A 26,316-nucleotide genomic window follows, 5' to 3' on the forward strand; every position below is an offset into this window, starting at 1 on the left:
GCTCGGAGAGAGAAGTTAATTCGAACGACGCTCGATCGAGGATGATCTTACGCGAATCGAGAAGAATCTTACGGAATTGAGATGCGAGAAAGGATCAAACCTGCAAACTGGTTTCGAGTGGTTTTCTCTCTTTTTCTTTCTTTTCTCGCGAAACCGAAACCTAGGAATTGGACGGAGTCGATTCGAGGACGCGGTCCTCTCGGTCGGTCGGTCGGATTCGCAACGGTGAAGGGAACAATGAGGTGATAGGTAATTAGAGCGAGCGTTCGCAACGCATCCAAGGTGAGTCTAGTTAATCCTCCCCAGCCGATCGTTTACAAGCGGAAGCAAGCGGTCTGATTCACATTGGCCGAGTAATATCTACCACTCGGCTACGTTGTATCCGTATTCAAAATATATATATATTTTTTATATATATATATATATATATATATATATACGGGCACACGTGTTGTACGTTCCTCGGCCATGGCTTGTACGTTATTTCGAGCGACCCGTTTCACTCTGGCCCTTTTTTTCCTCGCGGCACTTGTCTCCCCTCGGGGAGGGGGGATCCACTTGCTTTCGTTTTATGCGTTTCGGAAACTGAAAAACAAGGAGCCGTCTCCCGGAAGCGAACGCCACCGGGTTCAAAGTCGTTAGGGGACAAAGTCTGTTGCCTCTGTATCGATGCTCGGTTTCCCTTTCTCCTCCGATTGAACGGTTCGCGCGTAAATTCTGCGTTCTCGGTCCGACTTTTCTTCACAGATACAACGCATCGCCTCCTCGCGATTCCCTTCGCGTAGCCATTGTTCGACAATTAGAGCGTTATAAGTTGTATATATATATATATATGTACGGAGTAGCTCAATTGTGTCCGCCATTGATCCAGCGATTAATTAATTTAATAATCAAACAATAGCCAATAAATATCAATAACTGTCGAGCACTGAATTCGATTTAATATAACCGACTCGGCCAGATGTAAATCCATTTAATTCGCTCCCATTCGCTTTCGCTGTAATTACCAATTAAATTTACTTGCAAGGATAATTGAATCGTTGGAATTTCATTGCACGTAAGAAAGGTAAATTGTACAATTTATATTCCAAATAATATATATAAATAATTCCAAAGAAGAAATTTCCAAAATCCCTGCTCCAAAATGATCCCTCCTCCAAAGATACTGTTTCGACGAAAGAAAAAGCGTAAGAAATCGTGAACTCGCGATTCATAATCGATCGAGGAGGGGAGGAGCGATGCGAACAAAAGCGGTCGGTTCGCTGGGATCCCGTTAAGGATGCGGCAAGCCGGATGCGGCTTGTTTTCGCGACGTTTTCGCGGCGCCGCGCGGTGGCCGCGCGCGCCCAAAGTGCAGAAAACCGTGGCCGCGCGAAAATAGCGGTAACTCGGCTTCATAATGCGATGCAGTAGCGGATACGTTGTTACAGTAATAACGCGTTCGCGTATCGCGCCACGCACATGCGTGTCACGCGCGCGCGTCTCTTCTCTCTCAGGAACAATGCAAGTTTTCTCGCGATGCTTTACCCGATGCCTTTGTGGGTTACAAGTGTAATTAAATTTCAGATCGTTAGCGGTGCAAGAATAAGAGAGAGAGAGAGAGAGAAGTCGAATCCATCTCGTGCGAAAAATCATCGATTCATCGCCGTTTCGAAAATCGAGCAGGGAGCGACAATCGTCGGCGAGCGGAAGCACGGTTCGAGCGTTACTTATATCCCTTATCGTTCCCCATGAGACGGTTCGTGGCTCATTGTCCACGTCCGAAACGGACGTATAAATATATATATATATATTGGGTTGGCAACTAAGTAATTGCGGATTTTTTTTAGAAGATCAAAGACAATTTTTTTATGGAACTGAATAACTTTATTCCGTAATGCGTTGCCCATTTCGATCAATGATCTTTTGCCATCTTTCAGGCAGCGTCGTAATCCCACGTTCGTAAAACTTGTGGTTTTTATTAGCGAAAAAGTGAATCAGGTACGATTCGATATCATCATCGTTATTGAAATTTTTACCATTCGAGGAGTTTTGTAAAGATCGAAACGAAAAGTAATCGGATGGTGCGAGGTCAGGACTATATGGTGGATGCGGCAAAACATCCCAACCAAGCTCCAATAATTTTTGCCGAGTGACCAAAGATGCGTGTGGCCTTGCATCGTCACGATGGAATACAACACCTTTTCGATTTGTCAATTCGGCCCGCTTTTCTTCAACCGCGTCGTTTAATTTCGTTAGTTGTTCGATGTAGACGACAGAATTGATCGTTCGGTTGGGTGGTAAGAGTTCAAAATAGACAATTCCTTCGTAATCCCACCAAACTGATAACGAAACCTTCTTTCGACGAATACCAGCTTTCGATGTTGTTCGAGCTGGTTCACGTGGCCTGCTCCACCATCTTTTCCGCTCGATATTGTTGCAAACAACCCATTTTTCATCGCCAGTTATCGGTCGTTTTAAAAATGGATCATTTTCATTACGTTTCTTTAGCAAATCGCAGCTGTTAATGCGTCGCGTTAAACGCTTTTCTCTCAGTTCGTGAGGAACCCATGTATCGAGTTTTTGAACATAGCCAAGTTGTTTTAAGTTTTGTTTTCAATGCATGTATGCGATACATGAAGCTCACCAGAACGAAATTTGTCAAAGCAATTTTGACACTGCCGTTCTTTTAAGCCGTTCTTTCATAACTTTTTGCGAGCTTGCGATGCGTTTTTCCCTTTGCGAAAATAAAAAAGCAAAATATGACGATAATGTCCCTTTTGATTTTCCATTTTTCAACGAAAACTACGCAACCGATCAAAAACCTTTTTTTACCGATCGACAGCTGAATTGCCAACTATCAAGTAACAAAATGTGTTTTACATTTGGACTACGCCAGCAAACCTAAAAATTCAACTGAAGCCATGAGTGAAATCCGCAATTACTTATTTGCCAACCCAATATATATATATCGAGGCGGCGATATATATATATTCGTATATATTCGTTATTCTCTCTCTCTTTGTCTTTCTCAGAGGTTATAGCCGGTCGAAGTAGCTACCACTACTACTACTATTGTAGATGTAATTGGTACAACGGACCTAGACACCGTGGACAAAAAGTGGGGAAAAAAAGTACCGCTATCGAGGAGAGAGAGAGAGAGAGAGATGGAATACTGTTGATGAAATGTATATCACGTATTTTCGTTCGATCCGCAACGACAACACGTTGCACATCTGCTCTGAACGTGTACCGGTCCGTTAAAGCCAGGTGAGAGACAAAGATCTATCCAGAGTTATCTCGCTGTGTCCATCTCTCGCTAATTTCCCTCCCCTCCCTTCCTCCTCGCGAACGTTATCATCATCGGTCTTTACGAGCGCATTTGCATCGGGCCGGAACAACCGAGAGGCTTCCGAGCCGCGAGAGCAACGTGAAGGAGGAAGAGGGAAAGAGGCGGGCGAGAAAAGAAACGAGAGAGATAGGGGTGGGGAGACGTGCGAACGGCGTTGCTTAATAACCCGTATACCGATTCGCGTATGCTCGAGATCGAGCGTGTGTTGGCGCGCGAGCGAGCGCTAGTAAACGCGGTGTATAGTTGTGTGTAGTTGTACGTGTAGGAGCACGGCCAGGGGGGGAGGGGATACGGTTTGGCTCACCAAGACGTCTGGCGTCGGCGCATAATGCGAGCGGTGCAACGCCGCGCGCGTAATTTCGTCGATTCTAATTGCGATGAGTTACAATTAGAAAGCGCGCTAATTGAAAGCGTTTCGCAATAAGCGATGGCGCAAAAGTTCGCGGATCTCCTCGGGTGCCGTGTGATTTACTCGCTCGACGTGGGATCCGTGTTTAAGAGAGAAATGTTAAATTCTTCGATTTCAAATATTCTCGAACTCGAAATCTCATCACTTTTTTCACGATTATCAAAGGATGAAGATTAAACACTTTTTGAAATATTTATTGCATCCGTTTACGAGTAGAGTATCGACTTGAAATTCGATTGGCGAATTGATGGAAATTGAATGGAAATTGGATAAAAGAAGAATCTGAACAAAATGTCGAAGTAAAAAAAAAAAGTCATTTTTCCTCGGCAGAGTCGTATTAAGCTGGTAAGCGGTCGGAAACGCGAGAAACATCGGTGTGCGCGTGTGCGTTCGTTTGTATTAAATTAGTTTCTATTCGATTGGTCTCAATGCAACGCTTCCGCAGAGAGTCTAGCGCAGGCACGCACACACGGAGCGAGAGCCTACTTAAAGGCCTGTACGCAAGTATCCGTTTAATACTCGCCTCTAGTGGCGCACCGTCGAACCATGCTGCCGTTCCACGTGCGTGTATATTTACGTGTGCAACACTGGATATTACCGACGCTGCACGTTGCACGTACTTAGCGTACACTCACGGCCGATGCACAGATAACTTCACCGAGTACACCGTAGAAACGCGAGTTACGTTCGAGGATCGCTTTGCTTTACGACCGTTTACGTGCGCCCGGAGAATTCCGCGTGCTGTTGCACGTGTACCAACTCGAAAACTTCTTTTCTCCCCGATCCTCCTTCCTCCCTCCCCTCCTCCCCTTTCCTCCTCCCCTTCCCTTCCTACCGGGCTTGAACGTCGGGATAATTTGTGCTCGATCGCGTATCCGTGTATCGATAATAATTCTCGACTCGAGCGCGACTGCAGGCAGCGTGGCTGAAACGCGAACCAGAGTTGCACGTTTCGTTTCGAACGATTTCCACGAGCAATCTCGCGATCGTTTGAAAACATTTTCACAGTGGGAGACGTAATGATAGCGTTCGTTGCGAATCTGCAATTTTCTGCGTACTTAAGTTGCAAGTCTTACGCTCGATAATAGACGTTAGGCGGTTGAAAAGAAATGATAAAAATGTTAAAAGTGTTAAATATATATTCTTTCTCTCGGGTGGATAGCTCTACTTTTCGAGAAGTCGTTTCGAACTTCGAAGGGAGCAAGGAGAAAATAATTTAAAGGGCCGTGGTTTAATCCCGCGTTGTACGATAATTGTGACTCGTACACGATTACGAAAGTTCGATATTCCAGGGACTTTTAGCGCCCCGCTAAAACTGTTACCGATCGCAGTAAATTGTGTACAAGCGATGCCCAACACGACGCCGCGATAAATTTCCGCGAGCGCCGTACGTTCGTGAATCACGTGCCGCAGCTGCTATTGTCTAGAAAGAAGAAACTCGGTCTGGCGTGACGCGATTGCACCGTGTTGCGATAAATTTTCCATCGTATCGCGATGCCCTTCCGAAACGATCTCTTCGCGCTTTCGACGATACCACATCCATCACCTTCCACACATCTCTCTCTCTCTCTCGCGCGTGAATTATCGACAAAAAATTATATATATACGGACGAAAAAAGGAAATCGAATCGGTCGACGAAGGAGAGTGTCACGGCACAGTCGTTGCCCGTACGTAAATCCGGCTGAACTGGCGAGTCAACTTAACCTCAAATCGAATCACGAACGACGCGCTTGGCAGCGCCGCCAGTGTCATGGATGCTAATTAACGTTTCGCAAGTTTCCGCGACAACGGGCCGGTGCAGGTGTAATGCGTAAGTGCCTAATGCGAGCAGCAAGTTGGGCGCAGACGGACTCTCTCAGGTCAGAATTGAAGCAACTTTTCGGCGGAACGATAAACCGATTTGCCCGGGCTGCGTTAGTTAGCCAGACACGGGACAGCCATATTCGCGCTTCGGCCATTATCCTGTTTCGGACGCGACTGTAATTAAGCCTGTTTCCGGGGATTAGGCGCTCTCTCTCTCTCTCTCTCTCTCTCTCTCTCTCTCGCTCGCTCGCTCTGTCCCCACAACTGTTCCCTCGGTCGAATTCTCTTTCTTTTCGGCCGAGTCCATTACCGACCGGAACAGTTACCGACACGAATAGTTTCGCGAACAAACGCGCGCGAAATCGTGTCGCCCTTGTTGAGACGACTCCATCCGCTCTTTCGTTTTCACTTATTTATTTTCTCCTTTTTTTCAGAGTTTCCATCACCCGATTCGGTTTTTTTTCATTCGGTTTAAAAAAATTATTCCACAAGCGTGGTTAGAAAATATAACTTGAGTGCCTGGATTTCCCACGTGTCGCGGGTGTTGCCGCATTTCCTAGCGGCGGGTGGTTAAAAGCTGGCATCGCGGCCAGTGGTTTCCAGCGTACGGGCCCCCCGCTTCCCTCTCCCCTTTCCCTCGTCCTTCCAAGCGTTCCGTCACAGGGGCAGGCGAGCGAACGAGCGAGCGAGCGAGCGAGTTATCGATCGCCGCGTCTTCCTCATTAGGAAGAGGGATAGTGGATCGATTTCGTAGGTGCTCTTTTGACGCGGTCGCGGCTTGCGATCCGGTCCTAAAGTGGTGACGCAACGGTCGAACGAGACCCCAATAGGTCGAGATGAGAGCCATTGTATGGCAATCTTATAATTTAGACAATCACCGATCAATTGAATGGGCCTTTACTACTGCTATACATGCAGCGCCCGTACACCGGCGAGAGTGAATGATGAATGAATGAAGGGACAAGACCGAATGAATGGACAGATAGTTGGCTCCGCTTAAACGTTCGTAAATAACCGGCCGCTTCATTCAATTACTTTCAATCGCTTCGAGCCAATAGATACAATTTAGAAAAAAAAAAAAAAGAAAGAAAAGGAAGGGAAAATAAGAAAACTCGGATAAGTTTCCTCTCGTCGTCCAACCATTGATTGTTCGATTGTTTCGTACAGATTCCTCTCTCTATAATAATATTTATTCGAAACACGAAATCTCTTATTCAATCGAACGGAATCGAAGGGAAGATTGCAGCGAAAAAGCTTCATTCGAGAAATGCAAAATTTCTCCTTCCTATATATAAATTATCTTTTTCAAAACTCGTTTAAATATCATTGAATTTTCTCGCTCACGTGATTTATAATCCTGCGTCGCGGATAGATAGATCGCTTGACATTTACCCGGGGGGAACAGGTCTCTTCTCGTCGATCGAAAAAAAATCGTTGCCATTTTTTCCCTCTAAAAAACGAAAGAGAGAGAGAGAGAGGGTAAAACGACGATCGAGTAACGCAAGGCGCGGTTTCGCGATTCGAAAGAAATCTGGGAATCCGAAAAGGCAAACGGGTCGTGGTGCCGACTTAATGGACACCGATTGCCACCGGGATGGCCTTAGACGGCGTTCACAGTCGCCACGTCACGTCCGGATGAATTTACATTACGGCGTTTAAACGGGAGACGGCCACGAGTTTCCTCTTCCGAACATTCCTTCGTTTCATATCGAATTATTATTTGGACGAATAGAGAACGTACTCGATAATTTTCAACGATGCAAAGAAAAAAGGAAGAGAGAATTATCGTATAAAACCTTGTCCTCCACGCACCGCCCTGTGTATAAAGGTAACGAAATCACTCGAGCAAATATCGCAGGGACTACTCGAGGGCCGAAATACATATGCATAACGGCGGAGGGGGAGCATATCGTATGCGCATCGATAAGATTGCTTTCGTAGATCAAAGCACGACGTTACGCGTATGTACGTATACCCCCACCCTGGCGCACGGCCGCCCGCCCGCCCGCCCTCTCGAGATTGATAGATCGAAACCGAATGTGCCGAAGCGATGCTCGGTGGCCGGCCGTTATCGGCCGGCCGACAACAGCAGCGGAGGAAAGCTGGGCCGCGACCAACTTCCGCCCCCTTATCAAACCGCTCTTCCGCCCGAGCAATCGTCTCGAGGGAGGATTCGATTGCGCCCAATAACGATATCTGTTATTGCAACCCGTTCGAAAATTCCTTCAACCACATCTCGAATTATTACATCGTTCGAATATGTTTCTTTACGTCAAAGAACGTCGAGATCGAATTCTTTCTATATATATAGCGTGTAGCACGACTTGTACGATATATCTATATACGACGCTACGCGAACAAAGCGACATCTATCACCGTTCGTTAAGTAAGTAATTTCATCGCAGTGAATTTGGCCAGGTTTTCGGTGGGAGGGGGGGCAGAGAAGAGAAGAGCCATTAGCGGCGATTATTCGGAGAGGAGGCACGTTTGAAAATTACTCGATCGAAATCCGCATGTATATATATATATATATATATATATATATATACACGTCGAGTCGAACGAGCAACCGAACCGATTAATCCGTCATTCTGATTTATTTCTCCGCTGGCGGCGGCAGGGGGCGCGCGCGGCGTTTTCGAACGCAGCGCGCTCCCGCCATGCCCGGCGACGAGTAGCAGCAGCAGCGTTATCGCGTGACAAAGCGCGTATAGGTGAACGATAGACGGTCGGTCGCACCCGTGAATATTCATCCGACCCGCTAATTGGCGATACGATGACTATTCATGAATCAACGATTTTCAATAGCTGTTATTCGACGTACGAACGAAAGGCGGAGCAACAATGAGCGAAACGGGGCGAGAGTGGAGGGGGAGCGGGGTGGAGGGGGAGGGGGATGATCCGTGTATATATATATATATATAATATATATGGGGAGGAATGAGAGTGAGAGAGAAAGGGATTGAAAAGGAGATCCGAGAAATGGAGATTCGAAAGATAGGAATCGGGGATCGGAATAGGGCCACGCTCGAAATAAAGAAATTCCGAGAAAGGGATGGAGTTGCGGAGATAAATCGGTCTAGGAGAGACTGGTGTGTGTGTGTGTGTATAAAGGAAGAAACGGCCCTTCTCCGAGCCGAGACAATGAGAGCCGTCGAGTCGATAAGAAATAGATAAATTTCACCTTTCTCTCTCTCTTATTATTTTCAATCTTAAAAACGCATTTCGAAAGCAATGCAATAATAAAGATACACGGAACGGATGGAAAAATATAATTTTTCTCCCCCCCGTTTGACAAATTCGTCTGAAAGAGTGGAAGGCGTAGATATTGGAGGAACGAAGAAGGAAAGATTCGATCTAATAATCCCTCTCCCTCCCTCTCTCGTGCGAGATAATCGCACATGTCGAAGGTAAAATTCGTGCGTGGATTCGGGCGCGCTTGCGTCGGGGAGCAAGAACGCAGACGTGGTGCCTCCCCCGCGGCTCTCTGCGACGCCCGGCGTCCGATAACCCGTCATCGGTATTGGTCATCCTCGATGACGAGAAGGAATCGACGCGTGTGCTGTTGACAGATCGTTCGAAATTTCGCGACGTGTCGCCACCGATTCGGCGCGCGCCAGCCAACTCGATAATTTTCCACGAGTCGGGCGAACGAGATGTCGCTCGCGTCGCGATACCGATCCCTTTCTCTCGATCGAATTCGAAAAGTAGAAATTTTTTTTAATTTGAATTCGACTCTCTCGTATACAACGCTTTTTCAATGATTAAATCGGAGATTTTTATTCTTAAATTTTTAAATCAATTTTAATTCCTATCTTCGATTCCAACAATAATTTGGAGATTTAAGACGCTCTTGTTCTAAATTTTTAACTTTCGACAAAATGTAAATCAGTAATAATTTAGAGATTCGATAAGATTCTCTTACTCCATCCTTTTCCAAATTTTAATCTTCGACGAAATGTAACGTACGATCAATATAATGATTTGGAAATTTAAAATTGTCCCAAACCTTTTCTAAATTTTTAAACCAACTTTAATTTTAATCCTCTACGAAATGTAACGAATGATAAATAATAATTTCAGAGATTCCCTTTCCAAATTTTCTCAATCAATCCTAATTTTGATCCTCGATCGAGCAAGATCCTCGAACATCTCAAAAGAGACGTCTACGACGTCTCTAATCATCGACTTCGATGTAATATAATCATCGAGAGAAAGAGAAAGAAAGCGGTGGAGAGAAAAGATTTAAAATTGTCCCAAACCTTTTCTAAATTTTTAAACCAACTTTAATTTTAATCTTCCACGAGATGTAACGAATGATAAATAATAATTTTCCTTATCCCCTTTCCAAATTTTCTCAATCAATCCTAATTTTGATCCTCGATCGAGCAACTCGAACATCTCAAAAGAGACGTCTACGACGTCTCTAATCATCGACTTCGATGTAATATAATCATCGAGGGAAAGAGAAAGAAAGCGGTGGAGAGAAAAATTGGCGAGATGAAGAAGAAGAAAATCGTGCGGCCGCCCGATGGAAACGGGGCGTCATTCCCTCAAATCGAAGTTTATTTAGCCTCGGTTTACGGCTCACTCCGGATTCACTTAAGCTCGAATCGCCGCAGGAATCGCAGCGATGTCGTCCCATGCGATTCGGAATTTTGGAACCGTTCCAAGCGACCTTTGAATAGTCACCGAACGCGCGCCACGGGGAAAGGAGGGGGTGGGGGGAGGAGGAGGAGGAGGAGGGGAGGAGAGGGGAGAGCGAACGTTAGCGATCGAGGAGAGGAGCGGCTCGCGGAAAAATTTACGACGACAATAAACTTCGTCCACTGTGTGCGGGGAACAGGATTATATATATATATATATATATATATATATATATATGTATTTTATATATATATATATAAAAGGGAAGAAAAAAAAAGAGAAAGAGAAGGAAATCGAAGAAGAAGAAGAAGAAGAAGACGAAAGACGAAATTATCGTAAAACGATTCCCCCCTCTCCGATTAAATTCACGCTTTCGACCGTTGCTTATCTCGTTGCTAGGGACCGAGCTCGGTTGCTACAATTACAATTTGTCGAAAAAACCGTGGTGACGGTTGAGGAACGGAACGAGAAGCGAAGACGGTTAATTCCAATTCCACGGGTTTTTTTATCGCTCGGATATATACCGCTACAACCTATAATATTAGTAATCGCCAGTGAAATCGTAGAAACGCGAATAAATTACTCCATGTTTCGACAACTCGCAGACTTCGTTTCTCTCTCTCTCTCTCTCTTTCCTTTTTTTCTCTATTTGTTACTCGCCACGGGTTCGACTTCCGGATCAGCGATTTCGAACAAGACATGTTATATTCGTATCCGATGGAAAGAGATCCTCTCGGACCAAAACCATGAAAAAAAATGTCAATTTTTCCCGGAGGACGAAGATGATAGACGTTGAAATGGAAGTCGGAAAAAAAAAAGAGAGAGAGAATAGCGGCAAAAAAAAAAAAAATGGAAAACAATCCATCCTGCTGCTCGATTTTCGATTCCTCGTTTCACCGAATGCCGGGCACAATAGCGGCCTTCCTCTTCCCCCCCCCTCGCGCGTTGGGGGTGGAGGAGAGAGAGAGAGCTCTAAATATTTCCGAACGGGGTTCGCGCGGCCGGCGCATCTGTTGCACGCACACGCGTGCCAATTTGCGATTCCTGGCGTAGGAATTAGCGACACGTAGCTGAGTGACCCTCGAGCCTTCCACCCTTCCATCCATGGGGTGTTTAAGGGGTCGATAATTAACTCGCTCGGCGCGACGCGAAATTCGAAACTTCCGCCGGATTCTTGAAAAAAAAAGAACAATCGTTATCATCGACGAATTTTTAAAGATTTGGTGGAGTTTTTTATTTTTTGGACGGAAAGAAGCAATATAATAAACAAATAAACTTGATATCTTTCTTTTTTTCGTCGAATCCGTACATATATTCGTGATTTTAAATTTTAAATATATGGTTAAATACGAATAGAATTTTGAAAAGGATGTTTATTATGACCAATTTGAATATATATACGTATTTGCAATGATAAATTTATCCGAAGAGAAGAAAGAATTTGGTAAAGGATGGAGTAAGAGTGCCCTGACCCCGAAAAATTTTCGGAGAATTTGGAAATTTAAATATGTAAAATTTTTCGTGGAAAGAACGAAAGAGGAAAGAAGGAGAGAAAAAAAAGCAACCTGGAAAACGTAACCGGATCCATAATAAGCAATCTGAACAAGAGATCTCGTCGAGGGAAGTGCATTAATCGGGAAATAAAAATATATATATATATATATCTGGGATGCTTGCTCTCTGAAATTGGTCGGAGGCGATCGTTAAACCGCTTTGGAAGGCGTCGCGTTCTACAGATACAGTGGAATTTCCCTGCGTGAAATTTTCGTAAAATAACTGTAAATATCGGGCGACGTCCACCTCGAGTCGCGTTTCAACGCGTGAGCTTTTCTTCCGAAATTTCTCGATATCGAGGTTTTCTTTCGCGCGGAGAATCTTCTCCGTTTTTCCATCGAGAGCGAACGAGCGCGCAGTTGCCGAGAAACGCTCATTAAGGCCCGCACGAGACTCGCATTTCGCGAGTATGCGTGTATCCCGATATTTTTAGAGTGTGGGTGAATCACTGTTTGGCGGGAGAGTTGTAACGGCCCAGGCAGTTAAACCGCCGATTTCAGAAATAACGGCCACGGAAATTAATAACCCGCCTCGTTGTCCATCCTTTTTTCCCCCGTTTCGATACGATATACGGATTTTCGTCGTCTCGTTTCCACGAGAGACGCGTATTTCAACGCGAAAAAATCGTTACAAAAGATAAACAGGCCGAATCGCGAATAGAGATACTCTTACAAGACACGTGGAACGATGTATACGTATTTATCAAAGTTATCCGCCAAAAGTCAGAATCTTTTATATCGCGATCTCCACAATTACCATAATCGCTATAATAGAGTCTCTCGTAACCCCGCTTAAGCCGTAGAAAAATACCGGCACTCAACAACGCTTTGCCGAGCGTATATAGCATTCAAAGCGCATTAGCGTGAATCATGACAATAATTTGTACGAATGACACGGTAAGTAAAAGGTAAGGAGGAAGAGAGAGAGAGAGAGAGAAGAGACGGTATAAATTACAAAAAACACCTGTCACGTAACCCCTAACGCACGATCAGCCCCTACGAAACCACCCCCGTCGTTCTTCCCCCCAACGTGTGTGTACACCGCACGTTGACACTGTGCAGTAGCGGTAGCGATGGTGTTGGACAGTCGTTGCGCCGTTCGGGTAACGCCGTCGTTTTAATAAGGCGACGGGTACGAATGGCAAATATACACGCGGCACAGTGTGCACCTGCGCTCGATTCTAGTCACCACCTATGCGCTCGTGTCGCCTGCCGCCAGCTCGTAAAACCCCGGAGGTCTAGACCAGCCCTGGACTAGACCAACGAGACGACGCATCCGAAATAACCCTCTATATTCTATTTCGAGGCCGACACGCCGCCCGATACAGTTCCTCGTGTCAGTGGGATACGGCCCGTTTTCACGGCTCGCCACCGATCGCCCTTTCGAGAAACCAACCTACTTTCTTTCCCGCATCGCAGAAATTTTCCAATCCTCCGTACATCCTAAAACACTCGGATTAAATACCGAGCTCGCGAAATCTTCGTTCTCGAATCTCGAAAGAAAGGGCCGACTTCGAGAAAAAGAATAAAAAAAGAGAGGGGGGAAGAGAAAAATCGGGGGAAGGTGCGTTGGCATCGGTCGTCGTGTTTGGCATCCGGCGAACGAAGTTGTCCGCGCCTCTTCTCACCGGCATCGGAGAGCACGCGTGACTCACGTCTCCGCGTGCGTCGCGTCGTCTCCGCGTCTCGGCAAGTGTCGCCGCCACACGGGGATCTCGGGAACCGCGTCAAGGATCCCCCCACCACCGGGTCGGTATCGGGCCGGTCGGGTGGGGACGGGTGGCGGCGCGGCGCGGCGGGGCGGGGTGGGGGGCGCGGGAGGGGGCGAAACGGAGCGATGGCAAAACTTTTGTCCATTCACGGTCGACACGCTCCTAATTGGGAGTACGCTTCGTGGTCTCGTTCCACGCGCACGGCCGCTCCGTGGAAACACGGGCGGACGCGCGTTTCGCTCCTCGCCACAAATTTTCTGCCGCTCGTCAACCGGCTACGAACCCTACGTCCCTTTCGCGCGCGGACAACTAAATAATTGGCGGCGACCGATTTTTCCAACGTCCCTCTCTCCTTCTCGAGCCTGAATCACCGACTCGACGGACTGGGAGAAGGGGGGAGAAAGAGGAGGAGGAGGAGAAGGAGGGAAAGGATCGTTGGTTAAAAATCGGGAAACGTCGTCCGGCGTGACCTCGCTTTTGGCTGCCCGCGTAAATCAATCCTCTCGCGAGACGGAGACATTATTTTTGCCTGACTGACGGACGACCGACGACGTGGAATTTCTTAACGAGAACGCTCGACGTCGATTCCGGGATCGGCCGTCGATAAAGTAATCCGTCGTGTTACGTACGCATTTTCGATGTTTTTGGAAAATTTCTTTTTCGCCTAGATCCTTGTTACTTGATTACAGCTACAGTCGATTTTGCTTTATCTCGTTGTTATATCACGAAAAGAAAGAAGAGAGAAAAATTTTCACCATCTTATTCTCTCCGATACGTATATATATACACACACGATACGGTAAAAAGACCACACGTCTCCCCTCACCGCTTCCCCTCCGCATCATAAAACCATGTATCTGTCATCGGAGCGAACCTGTCAGCGTTCCAAGAAACCGAAACCGTTGCCTGACTCATTCGACAAAAGAATCGGTCTCCTCGTCTCGCGGGCCTAAACAGAGCTTCTCGAATCCGATCTTCCAGCCGAATAGAGGAATCGATTCGATCCGTGTTGTATCGCGTTTCACACGATTCGAAAAATTCGTTCGGAACGGTTTTCGTCTCGATTCGAAAAATTCGTTCGGAACGGTTTTCGTCTCGATTCGAAAAATTCGTTCGGAACGGTTTTCGTCTCGATTCGAAAAATTCGTTCTCGAAACGGTTGCCCGTTTTCACTTTCCCCCCGAAACGTGTCAGCGGGTTATATACACCGCTTCATCGATCCTTCTCCTCCTCCTTCTCCGCCGACCTTCCCGCAATTCGCGTCCATTCGCGATTACGTCCGAGCGAATTAAGTCGGGAAAGGGGACGTGACGACGAGCTTTGCCAATATAATTGTCCCCGCGTTTCACAAATTCGCGGATAAACCTCTCTCTCTCTCTCTCGCTCCAGCGACTCGGACTGCTCGCGGCCTAATCAATACGCATAATTATGAAACTATGCGGCATCGATAGCCCCGACCCGGTTACCTCGTGATCTTGTGCCCGCTGCCGGACACGAATTATTCGAGAGGAGATGAAAGAGGGGAGGAAGAGATTTAATACGAAGGAACTAAATACTTAAATTCGATTTTTTTTTTTAGTTAGTTTCTCGGGAATTTTTTTTTTTTCTTCGTTCGACGAGGATGATTTCGTTTCACGCGCGGAGTAATCCGGAACGAGAGAAGCTAAATACTCAATCTCGATTTTTTTTTTTTTTAGTTAGTTTCTCGGGAATTTTTTTTTCTTTTCTTCGTTCGACGAGGATGATTTCGTTTCACGCGCGGAGTAATCCGGATTGTTGCGAACGAGAGATGCGGTTTGTCGATTCGAGGGATAATTAAAGTAGCGAGATTGCGTAATTGTTGTTCACTTTGTTATTAATCGTACACTATGCGTGCACGCACGGTAATGGTTTTGTTGGAAATATTATTAATCGTTATTGCAACGGGATTGCGCGAGGGCCGATGTTTGATAAATGTTTGTTATCAAAATTCACTCGACTCTGTTTAATTTAATCATTAGAGGCAAGTCGCGTTCTACCAGTTGTACAATTGTAAAAGTTGGGAAAAATTAATCGAACGTTTTCGAAAATTTCAACGGAGAAAAAAAATCGTTATTAAAGAAGAAGAAGAGATAAAGCGCGGAGGAAATATCTGCAGAGCTGTCGATTCTCGATCGCTGACTCGAGGAGGCAAGATGAATAAATAAATAATCGGATTTCTTGCCCGGAAACAAAGGAATCGCGGAACAAGTTTTGCGCAGCGACACTTGGAGAGAAGTTGACCGATAAAGAGAAAAAAAGACGACACCGTGTGAGAAAATTTGTCGCAATTATGCGTTCCGTTTAGATAACGTTCTATTCAGAAAATACCTGTCAAAGATATGCGAAATTGGAAACGACTTGTAAAAAGTTCCTCCTCTCCTTTATTTACGATACACCTTGTTTACAAATTCAAATTACCGACTCCTTTCAACTCCTTCCTCGAGATCGAATTTCTTAAAATTCGTAAGGAAAAGTATCTCACTTCAGAGAGAATAATTCAACGCGCCCGTTTTCTCTGCCCTGGAAAAACGAACGAAATCTCTCGTCGTTTCGTCCAAATTTCGCGCGAGAAAAAAAAAAACGGCACTGTTCGACTCGATCGGTACGATCGCACGTGGACGTTCGAAGCGGAAAGAAGATCAGGTTGTCAACCACTGTATGTGGGCCACTTTGCCGCAAGTCGGTCAAGCCATCCCCCTAAATCGCCCGAACTATCCTCCGAGCGGCAAACTTCGCCACCCTCGCACCCTCGTTGAAACTCGGGCTCGAAGTGGCCAAGTGGCCTCGGCAACCTGACCAGCAATTACCGGTCGAAAGACTCGCGAGACGTGATTCGATTGGCCGAGGGGACAGAAGGAATGGGACAAATCTCTCTCTCTCTTTCTCTCTCTTTAAGAATCCGTTTCGAAATTGGAAGTGGAAAATTTGATTGCCAACGATTCGATCAACCGCAAGAGATAAGTTCGCTTGAAACGCGGTAAAAATCGGGAGAGGATGGTACACTCGAGTCACTTGGTCACACCAGGGAGGAAGGGTTGTACGCGCTCCACCGGGCCCGGAAGCTACAAGTGTCCGCGGGGTGTAGCCGCGGGGACTGTGTCGTTTTCCCTCGGGTGAGCGAGAATCGGGCCGAGGGTCGCGATTATCCGTTTCCCGACACTGGGAAGGGTGCACACGCGGGTAGAGAGAGAGCGAGAGAGAGAGAGAGAGAGAGAAGAGAGAGAGAGAGAGGAGACACACGCGACGATAGAACGCACATCGTTATCCGGCACTTACTACTTACCTGTTGCCAGAACTGGGCGAGCAGGTATATACGCTCCTTCTTGAACAGCCAGTCCATGGACTGCATGGCCTGAATGTCCAGCGAGTTGGCCTCCGCAGAGGCCTGCATGCTGGCCAGTGCCGGCGTGTTCAGGCTCGCTAGAACGGGCTGTTGGAGCACGGGCGCGTTGCTGCTGGCTAGCAGATTCGCGTGGTACACGGACGGTGCATCCTCCGAACCGGCAGTAGCCAGTAGTTGGGCCCCTATCGGCGCTGACGGCCCCTGGAGGCCCAGTGACGAAGCCACTTTGACGGCTTCGAGCTTCTCCGCCGAGGCCGAAACTGTCCCCCTTGGTTTGCCGGCGCCGCCGACGCCTCCCGGGGCGCACGCCTCGGCCGGCGGGCCCGTCGCTACCGTCTCTCCCTGCTCCTTAGTCCCGGACACTGTCCCGGAACACACTCGACCCGTCGTCGCACCACACACTGGCCCCACGGTCACACGAAATCGCACAATGTCCTTCCCGAGTTCACCAAAGTCATCGACGCGCTCGTCGCCTCCTCCCCGCTCTCCCTCGCCTCGGGAGGGATACCACCGGATATCTTCGAGATCTCTCTCCTGCCTCTTCCTTCTTTCTCTCGGCCGGACGTCAGGCTGCCCGTTGCCCGTGCTGCTGCTGCTCTCTCTGCGCTTCTTCTCCCGGCGGCATCACACCCACACTCGCGCGCGGAAAAACCCGACGAACATGCACTGCACGCGGTCACACTTCACTGGCTCCGCTCGCGTTTTTTCCTCTTTTCTTTTTTCCCTCGCCTCGCTTCGCCTCGCCTCGCCTTGCCTCGCCTCGCCTCGTCTCGCCTCGTCCCGTTCCGTTCCGTTCCGTTCCCGTCTCGTCTCGACTCGTCTCGGCTGACCTCAGGAAGAGAGAGTACGAGACCCGTCCTAGCAGGCTCCTAACCTGAAACTAAGAGCTACCGAACGACCGATGCGATGTCTGGAGGAGGTGCACGGCCGGTGGAGGGGGCCGGGCGGGGCCGGGGCGGCGTGGTGGGGGCCGGCCGGCCCACCGGCCGGCCAATCGCGCGCCGCCCGCTCCCCCCACCACCCTCCCCGGCTCGCACGTTCAGAGGAGAGCGTCGCCTCGGTGGGGATAAGCTGCGCGAAGGAGGGAGACGCCGCGGAAAGGACCGGAGGCTGGCTAGGTGGTCCCTACCAGAGCGGATCTCGTATTTTCAGCTCCCCGACCGCCCTTTTCTCCAACCCCTGCCGATCCTCGCTTCCCTTCTTTTTCTTCCTTCCTCTTTTTCTCCCGGCGTCTCTCTCCCTCCCTCTTCTCCTCTTTGTATCTGTGTTTCTTATTTTCCAGCCACCCTCCAACCCCCTCGCCGGCGTCCTCCCGCCCCCTCTCCTCCTCCTCCTCCTCTCTCTCTCACTCTTTCTCTCTCGTCCCGCAGACAGTAACCCTTCGATTGCTCGTTGGTGACCGAGCGTTACCTTTGTCGCGAGCGCCGTTACGATTTTCGTACGACGTTCTCGAACGTGGAGAAAGGTGGAGGGAGGTGGGGAAGGAGGGAGGAAGAGCGTGTGTGGATCGAGTTTCCACGAGGGGGGGTTCCACGAGGGGCGTCCAGCTTGACCCCTCTCGAGAGAAACGGCGCCCTCCTCTCTCTCTCTCTCTCTCTCTCTCTCTCTCTCTCTCTCTCTCTCTCTCTCTCTCTCCTCGACCCCCTTCGCCGCCAAATCGACGAAAATGTCGCTTTTTTCGCTCTTCGAGCCAATTTATCTATCTTCCTTCGAACCATATTCCATTCCTTCGAAGAGTGCGAAACTTTCTTCTCGACGACATCGTCGTCCAACTATTCAACGGCGAAAGGCGATCGAAACGCAACGAATTCGAGCGTTCCCCCTTTCTTTCTCTAATCGACGGCGAACGCGACAGCCCAGCCTCGCTAAAATCGGAGATTTTTCGAAAAGAAGGAATCGTTTCTTGTCCCCTCTCCCTCTAAGTTTTAGTAGAATTTATTCCAACTTCTTACGCGCGGTTTATACCAAGTTTCCCAACCTATAATAGTTTCTCGGCGACTTTTGCTTACTACGGAATTCCGTGGTTTTCGCTGGAATCTCGACGACGCGCGGGAGACAACTTTGATTGCAACACGGTGTCCTCTCCTGGTCATCCTTTATCCATCCTTTTCGTTTATGGGTTATCGAAAGGATAATCGTCTCGAGTGGAACGAAACTTGATACAAATATATCCTGGAACTCAATCCGTCCACTATTTTTCAACTCGATCGAATTATTAGCGCCGTCGAAGGAAGAATCGAAGGAGGCGTTGCCGCATCGCTTCGTTAATCCCCGTTTACCGCGTTAAGCGCACTTGGTGACAGTCGAGTTAACCGGCGCCGGATAATGCAACTTTAATTTTGCCCGCCGCGTTACGCGAGTTAATCATCGTTGGTGGATCATAGTCGCTGTTGACGCGGAAACGAAAACAACTGGTAACTCGATTCGTGCCACCAACGCCTCGTACTTGTTGCTGTTCCCTTCTCCGTCGATCCCCCCTTGATCATCGATCTCTCTTCTCTCTTTCCCTCTTTTCAGCCAAACCAACGAGTTTCGACGGAAAATCGTACGAAACGTAATACTTGTTGACGAAGAACGTCTCCTTGGAAATATTTTTCGGAGAGAAACGGAATCATTTATCCTCTCTCTCGAAACTCACTCGAAGAATCCATCCATCAAGAAGGTGTGAGGACGAAATTCTCCCGTTTCACTCGAGATTGGAGAAGAATTGGCAAAGGTGCTTCGCGATCACCCGATATAATTAGTTTGTCAACGCTTCCTCCTCCTCTTAAGTTCGTCCACCTTCGTTTGCAATGGAAATCGAACCGATAAGAACAGCCTCCTTCCTCCGCTTCTCCTTTATACAAAATCGAACTCACTGTTTCGATCGAGCATGAGGAAAGAAAGAATAGGAAGCCACTGTTCACACACTCGACTCGAGGAGAAATTTCGAAGAGGGAGAGGATGGTGCGTTGTACCCCCGTCGTTGCTCGTGTTCACTCCGTGTTCGATGAGGGGCCTCGATGAGCGGCGTGGAATTTCGCTGCTCGCAGCAACGGGACTCACTTTCTTCGCGCGGTCGCACGCTACTCAATATACTCCGGCCGACGATAAACGGCAGCCTCTCCCCCCTCCCCCCCGCGTCGCGACCCCAGCGAGCAACGCGACGCTGTTCGAGGGCGATTGTAACAATATCTTCCGGCGAGCGAAGGATGCGCTCCTCTAAGTTCAAGAGCCGCGCTCAGGGACATCGCGGATACTCTTCCTCCTCTTCTTCCTCTCCCTTCCTCGGATAACAACGATCGAGAGACGTCGAAAACTCCCCCTCCCTTTTTCTTTCTTTCATTATTCTTTCGAGAGAGAGAGAGAGAGAGAGAGAAAGATTGTTTCGAATTTTTCTAAAAATCTTCCCCATCCTCGTCCAGAGAAATACTTGTCGAATATTGTTATAATTACGAGGAGATAGGAAGAAAAGAGGGACTGCTTTCTCTCTCTCTGTCCTCCTCCCTAGATTCGAGCCAGCCACTCCGCTATCACTGCGGTTCTCGGGTTCTCGGCTTTTTCTGTCCCGCGGCCGGGCCCGGGAGAGTTGGTTGACCGGCCGAGATAGAGCGGACCGGGCGACGATCAGGAATCCGTGCGATGGTCACGTTCGAGCCGGTCGCGTTTCGGCTTTCAGATAATCCGAAGAGGCAGGGCTGCACGTGCGTGCGCGTCAAGAGATACCACCGCGGTACAGGATCGCGATCAAAGGGCTGCCAACGGACGCGCTTCTGCTTCTCCTCACACACGATGACAACAACCACCACCACTACCACCACCACCACTACCATCACCAGCACCAGCACCATCGTCACCAGCAACACCACAACCACGTTATCATCACCACGAACGAATCCTTCTTTTTTCCCTCCCTTCGATCGAGAAGAAAGAATTCTTCGTCTATCTGTCAATTTATGGAAAAGATCGAGAAAAAGGGGGACACACAAGTGCACACGCGAGAGAGAGACAGAGAGAGAGAGAGAGAGAAATAATAATAATAATAATAATAATAATAAGGCACAAACAATCACCTGCCCACTGTTCCGAAAGTTCCTTTCTTCCACCTCCGCTGTTTCCTCCTCCTCTTCTTCTCTTGTGTTCCGAAACACGCGAGGAAGGGTGTTCACGCGCGCGCGAGAAACGTGGGGAGCGAAAAGAGAGAGAGGAGAGGAGAGAGAAAAAAAGAAAAAAAAGAAAGGAGCGAGAGAAGAAATTCCCTTGGTCGCACGCGCGCGAGATTATATGTATATATATGTATATATATATATATATATATACGAGCGAGTCGCGGTAAGAGGCGCAGCGGCCGCGTGAACGTAGATCCTGCTGGGCCTGTGTTCTGCCCGAGACTAACTCGAACGCTCGCCTCCTGCAGCCCTCGCAGTCATCCCTCCAGCCACGCACTTTTCCACCCCGGCGAAACTATTGTCCACGAGCCGGCCGAGCGAGCCAGGCTCGCCCTGTCCCCTCCCCTCCCCTTCCCCCTCCCCTTCGCCCGAGGAAACGGTAATGTCGCGCGTTCCACGGAAGGGGAAACGTAACGTTTTCTTTCTTTCTTTCTTTCTTTCCTTCTCGTTTTTTTCTTTTCCTTTTCCTTTTCCTTTTCCCTACGCGATGGAACGCGATGGATACGCGGCAACGGCAACGGCGGCAACAGCAACGGCGCGCGAAACCGAGCGTCTCACGATTCTCGGAGAGCAGCGGCGCGATGTTGGACAAAAGTTGGGCCGCGCGGCGCCAAGGGACGCCCGCCGCGCAGCCTGTACGGTGGCGCCGCGCCCCGGCCGCGCTCCAAAACCCGCCGCAACGGGCGCAAAGGGTGGCCAACCCCCCCCTCCGCCCCTCGCCCCCCCTACCCCTCCGACGGCCAACCGCCACGAGGACACGACGCGCCGCGTTCTATATATCAGCCGCGGTAGTATCGGAAGTATCGGTGACTTCAACGGCGCTGATCGGAAAGAAGGGTTCGAGCCTCGCCTCGCTCTCCGTACACCGCGCAACTTTTCCCTTCCTTTCTCTCTCTTCAAATTTCTACTATTCTTCTATACGTATATATATATATGTATACTTGTATCTTTGTTCGCTCGGTTTTTCAATACATCATCACACGGGAGAGGAATTATTCCGTCGGAGAAAGAAAGAAAGAAAGGTAAGGAAAAATTGTTGATAAATACTCATCGATACGAACTCTTTTTCCACGTGCGTGCAAGGGCTCGCTCTCCGTACACCGCGCAACTTTTCTCTTCCTTTCTCTCTCTTCAAATTTCTACCATTCTTCTATACATATATATATATATATATATATATATATATATATACTTGTATCTTTGTTCGCTCGGTTTTTCAATACATCATCACACGAGAGAGGAATTATTCCGTCGGAGAAAGAAAGAAAGGTAAGGAAAAATTGTTGATAAACTCATCGATACGAACTCTTTTTCCACGTTTCGTGCGTGCAAGAGATCGAAAGGAGATCTTCTCGTGCGTTCGAAACGAATGATAGTGATGATAGTTTAACGAGAGAGGGAGCGAGAGAGAGAGTACGGGAGAGGAGAGGGGGGAGTCTGGAAACGAGTTCACGAGGGTGGCGGGCGGAGGGGAGGTGGGGTAGGTGGTGGTGGCAGTTTAGCTTCTGGCTCCTTTTTCCGATCATATCGGGAGTCAAACCTCGGCGACAGGGTGGAGGAAAAGTGGTGGAGGAGCATGCGCCGGTAAAGGGTAAACTTAGGCGCAGGTTCTAACCCCCTCGTGATCCCCCTCCCTCCCTCCCTCCCTCCCTCCCTCCCTCCCTCCCCCCTCCCCGCCGCGTTCCTCCACACGATCACACGACCCGACGGTTTTTCCACCCTTATCTTCGCTCGCTTCGCCGTCTCGAAAACCTGTATAGGCACTTTCATAGCTCGCTTTCGCCGCCAAGATGTCAACGGGGGGAATGTGTCGCTTTTTTTCTCTCGCTCTCTCTCTTTGACGAGGAGGGAGAGGGAGAGTGCTCGCACGATCGTCGATACGTTTTCTCTGTTTCGAAGCCAGAAAACTTTTTCGACGGCGTGCACACGTTTTATTTCTTTCGGTTTTTAACACGAAGTGAGACTTATATATATATATATTTTTGTTTCTTTTTTTTTTTTGGTAGGAAGAATTTTAATAAATTTCAATATTCGAAATATTAAAATTCTTTTTTTAGAGAAGAATTGTTACGCTCGCGTTTCTGGTAATCTGGTCGGCAATCAAACTGCTTTACTTCGATGATCGAAAATCATTGTTGCAATATATATATGTGTATATTGAATCGGGTTTTAGATAAGCGATAAGAGGAGGAGGAGGAGGCAAGGAAAGGAGGGATTAAAACGAAGTTTTAAATTATGTTTGCCACTTGATGCCATTCGAATGCAATTCTTAGGATCTCACGAAATAAGATCCAAGCTCTTTGCGTTGGGCACGGCCATCTGCTGTGCATTACTTCGCTCTGAAAGTACACAAAGAAACGCTTCCCCGGGTAATGCAAAGCCTTAAATGTCTGTAACGGGCACACTTTCCACGAACCATTTACACTTGTCTTCTTATTAAAGAAAAAAAAAAAAAAGAGAGAAAAAAAAACAGAGGAAAAGGAAAGAAAAGAAAAGTGCTCGCGAAGAAACTTTGTCGAACCGTTTGATAATCCGCCGCGAAAAATCATACCTTCCTTCCTTTCTTCCTTTCTTCCTAAAGGAAAAAAAAAGAAAAAAAATATAGATCGTCGCCTATCTCTCTCTCTCTCTCCCTCAAAACAAAGAAAGAAAGAAAGAAAGATTCGCTGGAAATCGAAAATGAGTCCCGTCGACAAAGAGAACGACGAGAGGAGAGGCGTACACCTGATGAAAACGGCGGGGTCTCCGTGACTGCGTCCCGCGGCGTGACCCATTGTTTCCTGTCGCTCCGTCCGTGCCCGTGGTGCGTTTACTTTCGATCATATAATGAGCGGCAATGTAGGCCAGGAACGTCCACGGAATCGTATTTCGCCGTACGAGGCGACACTCAACACCCGGGACCGGCCAGCCGCGTACAGAGAACAGACGATTAACGCGATAGCGTTCCGCGTTTCGCGGTATCCAAGGTGATCGTCGCGTATATATACACGCATATATATATATATATACACGTATATATAAAAGAAACTGAAACTGAGGCCGTGTCGAACTTCTCCGGCTCGGTGAGAATACCGGAAAATGAGAATAATCGACGTCCTCGAGACCATCTTTCCTCACGGAACGGAGAGAGAGAGGAAGGTTACGGGATCACCTTCTATATTTACTTCTCGTCGTTCCTCCTTCGACAGTTTCTCGTTTCGCTCGCTTCGATCGAGGTATTTAACGGACGCGGGGAAAAAAAGTTGGAGGTTTATCTTTATGGTCTCTCGTAAACTCGAGCGGAGGGGAGAAAAAAAGTTATATGGGATATTGAATTCCTTTTCCAGCTTTCGGATTGGATCGTAGGTTTGACCGTTGCGCGAGCGTTGTTTTCGAGAGAGAAGGTCGATTGTATTATTTTCGTCTTTATTTATTCGTCCGCACGTGTACACGTGCGGAGTCGAGCGAGTTTACGAATTGCGATACCGTTTCTTTTTCCTCTTCTAAGAATCCTCGTTTGCGGAACCTTGACCACCACACCTTGACTCCGTTTTGCAAAATATTCACTTCCCGATATCGAATCGTTCGATCTCGATCTCGCAACACTATGGATTACTTTGTCCGGGAGAAAGAGAGTACAAATGCGTGCACGCACGTTGTACACGAACGCATGGGAATTTCATCACGGAACGGAGCTTCTTCCTGAAACAAACGAGCGAAAATATTTTCGATTTGCGCAAGATTCGAACAATTTCTTCTTTTTTTAATTTCGAATTAATTTTGGTTGCCACATCGATTCATAGGTTTTAACACGCATTATCGCGTATGACGAAACGACGGTCGAATTTCGAATTTGTTGGGCGAAAATTATTCCCTCAAAAATTGAATATGATTCGTCGATTTACAATAAAACGGGAATAATACAATTTTGATAAGTTATCGCGTTTGAATACCTCGTTGGATTTGAAAATTGGTACGATTCGTTTTTTCGATTTGCAATTGCCAAGTTTACACATTCAATTAATTACGCATTATTATGTATGATAAAATGTTGGAATTTTTTCCAGGAAAAAAATTATTCAAAAACTGGATTCACTCGTAGGTTAAATTGATACGATTCGTCGATTTATATTAAAACGCGAATAATAAAATTTTGATTATCCCGTTCGAATTCGTTTATGGATTCAATTACCACACACATTGTTACGCGCGATGAAACGCGAAAATAATAAAATTTTGATTCAAATTTCTTCGAAGGAAAATTGATACGATTCACACTCAATTAGCAATTATTATTATTATCGTACGTGACAAAACACGATACGATAATAATAAAATTTTGACAAATTGTTCCAATTTGAATTTGAATTCGAAGAAGAAACTATTCTTTGAAAAGATCGACAAGATTTTTCGACGAGTTATCATCACCCGTTCGAAAATTAATATTGCACGTGGGAAGAATTGGCAACGGTTCACGCATCGTTGCCTCCTCGACTTCGTAGATTCGATCGAACGCGCATTCATTACGATACGAATGATGCAAAAAAAAGAATGACGCGAATAACAAGATTTCGATATCGATCTTCTTGGAAGGAAGAGAGAGAGAGAGGAAATTCTTTCAAAAAATTGTCGAGCGGGTCAGAAAACGGTGGGAAAAATTTTGCCGCCGCGGTTCGATTTCGGCGATTTCGGGGGAATAATTTTGTCGATAAACGTGAAAAGAAAAAGCGACCCCCCCTCCTCTCGCCTCGCCTCGCCTCGCCTCGCCCCGCCTCGCCCCCTCGGCGGAGGAGAGGGGGGAGAGGCGAACCGTCTCGAAGCGTCCGTTGTCGCGCGATAAGCAAAATTCAAGCTCGGCCGTTGCCGCAACGCCAACGTTTCTCAGGCCTGTTGTGCAACGCCGTAATCTCGCCTAATTGCCGCTGCAAGAAGCAATTCGCGATAGACGTTTCAGAGGATTAATTAAGACGTTTCCTAAGACGCCGCTTAATTTCCCCTCCCCCTATCCATGTGTGTATACACATACACATATATATATACGTATATATTCGCGCATATACATTCGATATATGAACCGCTTCGCTCACTTTTCCTTCACGAATATAATTAAAATAAAGGATACGAATACTTTCTGAAGATAGAGGAGAGAGAAAGAAGGAAAGAAAGAGAGGGGATATAGCGATCATCGATCGGTTCGAGGCGATAGCGAAAGGGGTTGGTTGTTGTTTGCGAACTAGTCCGGCCGGTTTCCCGATGGGAAACGGACCCCTGTGATTAATAAACATAGAATAGCGGAGCGTCACTCGACGCCGCTCATTAGCATCGAGCATCGATCACGAAAGCGGCCATCACGAAGGAGAAGAAAAGGG

The 26,316-nt window shown here is 47.6% G+C and overlaps 1 protein-coding gene across 6 annotated transcripts in view; it reads right to left on the minus strand.

The window, feature by feature from the left end:
• Positions 1–16,896, minus strand: part of LOC551460 (homeobox protein cut) — a 108,169-nt gene extending 91,273 nt beyond the window's left edge. For all 6 annotated transcript variants that reach the window (XM_026441567.1, XM_026441569.1, XM_026441564.1 and 3 more), the window contains exon 1: positions 16,761–16,896. In XM_026441567.1, coding sequence (XP_026297352.1) covers positions 16,761–16,868 — 108 coding nt within the window. In that variant the 5' untranslated portion in view covers positions 16,869–16,896. The remainder of the gene's footprint in view (positions 1–16,760) is intronic.
• Positions 16,897–26,316: the final 9,420 nt, after the last annotated feature.

The sequence above is a fragment of the Apis mellifera genome, linkage group LG6 (assembly GCF_003254395.2).
Source record: "Apis mellifera strain DH4 linkage group LG6, Amel_HAv3.1, whole genome shotgun sequence".
NCBI classification, from domain to species: Eukaryota; Metazoa; Arthropoda; class Insecta; order Hymenoptera; family Apidae; genus Apis; species Apis mellifera.